Consider the following 7,050-nt stretch of genomic DNA (forward strand, 5'->3'; position numbering starts at 1 on the left):
GCCCCTTTTTGCTTCATGGTCCGCCTCCTTTTTGTACCCGCCCCCCACCGGCCGGTTATTTTTTTCATTAAGGTGGCAACCCTAGTGGCGAGGGGGCCCAGATAATTTTGCTTTGTGGGGCCCTGTGATTTCTGATGGCAGCTCTGGCTGTCTGGCCCAGTAATATCTTCTACTTCTAGGTAGGGTTGCCACCTTTTCTGGAAAAAAATACCGGCCTTCTGATATATTTATCTGTTTCCCTATTAATAACATTGGAATCAACCATCAATTTTACCAGCCAGATCAGTAAAATACTGACCAACCCTGGGCACAGCTGTGAGGCTGCTCTGGGGCCAAAATAATTAGAAATACTAAACAGTGGGATTGGCTTCTCTGCGCTGCTGTTGGGTTGCCATTGCCATTGCCACATTTCCTCAAAAAGAGAAAAAAACTGACTGTCCTCCCTTATAGCCATTTGCACCATTAATATCAACCAGGTGCCAACCATGCCTATTGCTGCCATCAGGTGGTTTTATTTTGTTGCCTCAGAGTTTAACACTTGCTGCTAGACAGCTGAAAGTTACACTCCATTTGAGTATAGATATTGATATATAGGTATTGATGTTTCGCGCTCTGGAGTTTTGTCCCTCTCTCCTCTCCGTACTAGCGTCTACCGCTTCCGCCAGTCCAGCTGCAGCCACGTCACTCGCGCTGGCAACATGGCGTTCACCCTGTACACACTGCTGCAGGCCGCTCTGCTCTGTGTCAATGCCGTGGCCGTGCTGCACGAAGAGCGATTCCTCAGCAAGAGTGAGTGCGACTGGAGAGTGAGGGGACTGGAGGGAATTGAGGGTTAAAGTGAAGGGGAGTTTAGGGTGGAAGAGGGAATTGAGGGGGATTCGCTTCAGGGGATTGAGAATATTGAGGGGAAATGGGCGGTGCCAGTGGTCAGTGGTGGGTTGAGGGCAGTGGAGTGATTACAGGGGTGTCAGGTTTGATGATCAGTAAAGGGGCGCCAGTTACAAATGGGGGAGTTGTTTGGGGGTTGTACTGGGAGTTACTAATGAAATGGGGGGATTCGGTTCAGGACAGAGTTGGAATAGAGGGGGTGTCCAACAGGGAACAACAGAAAAGTATGGGGTGTTGCCGGGCAGACTTGAGAAATGGAGGGGGCCCTACAGGAGACAGTTGGGGTTGCCAGTCTTCAGACTGAGCAGAAATAAGGGATTTTGAGCAGAAATAAGGGATTTTCATGCCATAAAATATGGATCCCCCGGCCCACGAGAATGAAACATTTGGGTCAGTACAGGCAGTCTCATACAAATCCAGAGTAGGGATGCACCGAATCCACTATTTTGAATCCTTTGCGAAGGATTTAGGCCGAATACCAAACCAGATCCTAATTTGCATATGCAAATTAGGGGTGGGAAGGGGAAAACATTTTCTACTTCCTTGTTTTGTGACAAAAAGTCACTCAATTTCCCTCCCCGCCCATAATTAACATATGCAAATTAGGATATGGTTTGGCCCGGGCAGAATGATTCGGCAATTGGAGGCAGAATCCTAGTTGGGTCAGGGCTTGTCACTCACCCAAATACTCACAGGCAAAATGTCTTTCCAGTAGGAGCTTCTGGCCAACTTGCCCATCATAGTCGTGTCATGGGGGTCAGAGATTAGGCTCCAAGGACTGAAGGGGCGCCCGGGAGTAGACTGGAGATACGGCAAGAAGTGAAAGAAGAGAATGGGTGGCCATTGTCAAAGATACACATGGAGAAATATCCTCGATAAATGTTAAAATTTATGTTCTTAAAGGGGTTATCCATCTTTAAGTTAACTTTTAGTTTAGTTATAGATTGGCTAATTCTAAGCAACTTTCCATTGGTCTTCATTATTTATTTTTTATAGTTTTTAAATGATTTGCTTTCTTCTTCTGACTCTTTCCAGCTTTCAAATGGGGGTCACCGACCCCAGCTAAAAAAAAAACAAATGCTCTGTAAGGCTACAAATGTATTGCTATTGCTTTTTATTACGCATCATTCTGTTTAGGCCTCTCCTATTCATATCCCATCCCTTATTCAAATCAATGCAAGGTTGTTAGGGTAATTTGGACCCTAGCAACCAGATTGCTGAAATTGCAAACTAGAGAGGTGCTGAATAAAAATCTAAATGAAAACCAATTGGAAATTGTCTCAGAATATCAATCTCTACATCGTACTAACAGTTAACTCAAAGGTGAACAACCCATTTAATCCTGGTATTAAGTAATCGTTGGGTGATTGTGTGTAATTGTGAGTATGTTCTCTTACCTGTTCTTGGCACAGTTGGCTGGGGAGTGGACCACGGTATTGGAGGATTTGGAGAGGAACCGGGAATGAAGTCACAGCTCATGAACCTCATACGATCAGTACGGACAGTGATGAGAGGTGAGGAAAGCATTACATAGAAGCAGTATTTTCCAGTAAGGTTGCAGGGGTGATGCCCAACTATTTGTTTTCTTCATATATTGGCCAGATAATTTGACATTTTAAAGGGTCAATGGTGATGTCCTACAAAGTCTGTGGAGCTACTGAACAGGCTGGGGCCCATTATTATATAATAATTATTATTATTAAAAAAGGGCCACACCCACTCCGAGGGCCCCCAGCTAGAGAGCAGTTCACTAGATGTAAAGTCATGTGACCCCCATAGGCTCTTGCTTTGCACCTCTGACTCCCTTCCCCTTGTTTATTCCTAGTGCCGCTAATTATAGTGAACTCTGTAACAATCGTGCTGCTCTTGCTATTTGGATAAAGACCGGAGGGAAGATCCCAACGTATCGCAAACCTGATTTCCGCGCCCCAAGGAGCAATGAAACATCAGTGGGACAGTTCTCTGCCGCAAGCAATTCCTGTTTTGTAAAAAAAAAAAAACTTTTTTTTTTTTCTCCTTTTAATTGTGGACCTTGAAAATGGACATTGTTCAGTCCTGATACAGTCCTTGTGCCTGTGCTCTCCAGTTAAATAACATTTCTGCTGTATTTGCTCCCGGGCACTGATCCGCTCTCTGGTTTACACTAACCAGCGCAACTGTCTTCTTTATTCTGGCCCATTCGGACAACTCTGTTTTGGAATATTACACAAGCAGATGTTTTTCACTATTGTAATAAATCCTTTAAAAAGAAGGGTTTTGTTTTTCTCCACGAGTGCAAATAGGGCCCATGGTATAAGTTTATTTCACTCCCTTGCATAAAATCATACAACCTTTTTTCTTTTATTGGGTTCCCACTAGGGAAGTCACATTAGATCTTAACCCAGGTGCACTCCAATTGTTTATAATATGTCTATTTATGTTCAGTGCTTTCACTTATTCTTGTTTACTGTTAAAGGAAAACTAAACCCCCTTAGGTACAACAGCCTCCCTTAAAGGAGAACTAAAGCCTAACTAAAGAAGTAGCTAAAAATGTTGTACATTATGTTTTGCGCTTCTGTACCAGCCCAAGGCAACCACAGCCCTTTAGCAGTAAATATCTGTGTCTCCAAAGATGCCCCAGTAGCTCCCCATCTTCTTTTCTGCTGATTCACTGCACATGCTCTGTGCTGCTGTCACTTACTGAGCTTAGGGACCACTCACAATATACAGTACACATAGAATAGAAATGTCACAATATAAGGCTGATTAGTAATTAATACACATAATTACTACATGGCAGCACAGAAACCAGTGCAATTAGCATCAGAATTGAATAATCAGCAAACCTGTAGCATCAGCTTATATTACAGCCAGGGAAGCTCATTTTCTGCTGGATAATTAGTGACGAGCCCTAAGCTTAGCTTCTCAACAGCCAATCAGAGCCCACTGAGCATGTGAGTGTCACAGACACTTTCCAAGATGGTGACCCCCTGTGACAAGTTTGAAGTCCTGGATCATTGCTGCTATTGACAAGCTGAAACTTTAGCCTCGTGCAAACAGTTCACTATATAAAATATGACATTTTTAGTGATATTCATTTTTATGGTTTAGTTCTCCTTTAACTTCCCTTCTAGGCCCTCCCTCAAATCTCCTCCCCACAAAGTCTACTCCATAGAATGAAAACCTGAGATAAAAAGCAGATCAGCGAGTACCCATTTTATGTCCATTCAGATATGTCGGTGATGTGTATCCTGCAGGCGCATGTGCAATTGGAGCAATTTGGGAATCCGCTTCAACTGTGCATGTGCCTGCAAGTAGGGGTACCACCTTTTAGTTTTGGCCCTACCGGACAGTGACGTGCAGGGTGGGGGCAGGCCAGAGTTATGATGTTCTGGGGGCGGAGTCAAAGTTTCGCTGATGGTTTGGCCAGGAAGGGACTGCAGCGCTTGGATAAGGTGAGTAGGGGAACTGAGAGGGCCGGACAAGGGGTGGGACAATAGGGATACAGTTACTGGCTAATACATTGATGGTAAATTTGTAGTACTGGCCTTGGCTGGTAGTTTACTGGCTAGGCCGGTGAAATACTGGCCAGGTGGCAACCCTACCTGCAGGGTCTGTGTCGCCAAAGCGTTTTCGAATGGACATAAGATGGCGCCTGGACACTCCGCTACTCTGTGTTTTCAGCTTAGGTTTTCAAATAGGGGCAATTTCTTTTTTTTACGTAATACACTGTGAGGGAAAGGAGAGATGAGGGGACTGATGGAGGGGGAGGTTAGTTCTCTTTTAATTGTGTTCTAAAAATGTTGCCTCAAAATTAACAGCTTGTCTTATCCTGAAGCACCCAGGGTACGATTGGTGCTTTTGATTACTGTTAAAATCATTTTATTTAGACAAAAAAAATTACATGACTCCTTGAAAAGGGAAAGTAGTTGGTCATTTTTTACTGCTTTGTTGTGTGGGTTTCTGCAACATGGACTGCAGCCGCATGACATAATTCCATGTATCTGGCTCAATGTTTTTAAAAACTGCCTCTGTTGTGTTCTATAATCGGTAAAGGCAAAGCTCACCTAGGTTTCAGTAACCTACTCGGTGCAAGCCCCACCTAACCCTCATGCTATCTGTGTATGTCACGTGATGTCATTAAAGGGGTGGTTCACATCATTCTAAGCAACTTTTCAATTGGTCTTCATTATGTATTTTTGATAGTTTTTGAATTATTAGCCGCCTTCCTCTGACTTTTTCCAGCCTTGGTCACTGACCCCATCTAAAAACCAAATGCTCTGAAAGGCTACAAATGTATGTGATACTTTTTATTACTCATCTTTCTATTCAGGCCTCTCATATTCCAGTCTTATTCAAATCAATGTGTGGTTGCTAGGGTAATTTGGACCCTAGTAACCAGATGGCAAACTGGAGAGCTGCTGAATAAAAAGCTAAATAGCTTAAAAAATACAATAATAAAAAATGAAAACCAATTGCAAATTGTCTCAGGATATTACTCTCTACGTCATACTAAGGAGCACATTTACTAAGGGTCGAATATCGAGGGTTAATAAACCCTCAAAGTAAAATCCTACGAATTCGAATATCGAATTCGAAGGATTTACCCCAAATCCTACGATCGAACGATTAAATCCTTCGAATCGAACGATTCGAAGTATTTTAATCGATCAAAGGATTTTCCTTCGATCAAAAAATCCTTAGAAAAGTGATGGGGAAGGTCCCGTAGGCTAACATTGTAGCTCGGTAGGTTTATACTGCTGAAGTATGTAGTCAAAGTTTTTTTTAAAGAGACAGTACTTCGACTGTCGAATAGTCGAACGATTTTTAGAAGTTTCGATTTTTTCGAATCAAAGTCGTAGTCGAAGGTCATAGTAGCCTAGTTTTTTTTACTTCGAATCCTTCACTCGAGCTTAGTAAATGTGCCCCTAAATGTTAATTCAACTGTGAAGAAATCCTTTAAATCATTAAAGGCAAAACATACGATATGGGGAGCACTACTTGTTATAGGCCACGCCCAGCTTCATGTCATGTGATGAAACAGAATTAGTGAAGGCAAAGACAATGCAGTATGTAAGGGGCACGCTCAAGAAATCTATTTGATCCATTCACTATATAATTTAATTAAAAGCATGTTTTTCAGACTACTGGGTTTTGAAATACATATGTATAGGGCCTTCTGTATGTATTTATTTATTTAGTGTTACTTGTATATACAGTGCTGTACATTTTTTATATATTAATAGTATAGATAGGGGAACAAACAATGCAATAAAAAAAGAATGTACACAGACACAAAGGTTGAGTTCCGTGTGTTGAGAATAGAGATGCACCAAATCCAGGATTCGGCCGAATCCTTCTTCCCAGCTGCACCGAATCTGAATCCTAATTTGCATATGCAAATTAGGGGTGGGGAGGGAAATCTGTGACTTTTTGTCACAAAACAAGGAAGTAAAAAATGTTTAACCCTTCCCGCCTCTAATTTGCATCTACAAATTAGGGTTCGGTATTCAGCAAATCTTTCACAAAGGATTCGGGGGTTCGGCCGAATCCAAAATAGTGGATTCGGTGCATCCCTAGTTGAGACACTGGGGGAACAGAGGGGACAACTGTTTCCTTGGGAGTATTTGGTGTGATTATCTAGAATTGCCCCGCCCACTCTAATTAAAGGGACAGGTGTATCTTTCTTTACTTCTTAATATAAAATACATTGGTCCTGGTCCTCATTAACTTGCAGGTGCACTTTGAGTATAAGGTGGATGAAACCGCAGCCACAGAATGGTTGGGTTGTTGCTGATTCACAAAAGCAGCATCTGCAGTGAGTAACGTGGTTCAAGCTATAACATAAGAAGGACGTCTCATCCAGTTTCCCACTACAATGAAATCATTTTCTATATATTTTTCTTCCTGTTATTTACCATAGACTTACACCTGCTTTTCATCGTTCAGTTCCTGCCCGAGTGGAGCTTATAATCAAATCACGCTTCCTAGGTTCAATTTCATTAGATGCCAATTAGCCTTCCAAATTCAAAACAAACTGACCAACTGAATCGTCATACTATACTTAGTTCAGTCAATACCCCTATATATTTTTTGGACACTTGTACTGAAGCCTATTGAACTGTAAATACAATATGCCCAGAATATCTGCAGAATTCCTGGATGGTCTGGGCAGATCAGTGG

At 42.3% G+C, this 7,050-nt stretch overlaps 1 protein-coding gene across 1 annotated transcript; it reads left to right on the forward strand.

Moving 5' to 3' along the window:
* The first annotated feature begins 694 nt into the window (after nt 1-694).
* Nucleotides 695-3,139, forward strand: ier3ip1.L (immediate early response 3 interacting protein 1 L homeolog). The gene is made up of 3 exons (NM_001159741.1): nt 695-789; nt 2,301-2,402; nt 2,714-3,139. The coding sequence occupies exons 1-3, from the start codon at nt 699-701 to the stop codon at nt 2,767-2,769; spliced, it is 249 nt and encodes an 82-aa protein (NP_001153213.1). The 5' UTR covers nt 695-698; the 3' UTR covers nt 2,770-3,139.
* The last annotated feature ends 3,911 nt before the right edge of the window (nt 3,140-7,050 follow it).

This window comes from Xenopus laevis, chromosome 1L, assembly GCF_017654675.1.
Source record: "Xenopus laevis strain J_2021 chromosome 1L, Xenopus_laevis_v10.1, whole genome shotgun sequence".
Classification (NCBI taxonomy): domain Eukaryota; kingdom Metazoa; phylum Chordata; class Amphibia; order Anura; family Pipidae; genus Xenopus; species Xenopus laevis.

Excerpts from the sequence above, each read along its gene's own strand:
- ier3ip1.L (NM_001159741.1), top strand. The coding sequence starts at position 699 with ATGGCGTTCACCCTGTACACACTGCTGCAGGCCGCTCTGCTCTGTGTC. Across the intron at positions 790-2,300 it reads AGAGCGATTCCTCAGCAAGA|TTGGCTGGGGAGTGGACCAC; the intron begins GTGAGTGCGACT and ends TTCTTGGCACAG. Across the intron at positions 2,403-2,713 it reads AGTACGGACAGTGATGAGAG|TGCCGCTAATTATAGTGAAC; the intron begins GTGAGGAAAGCA and ends GTTTATTCCTAG.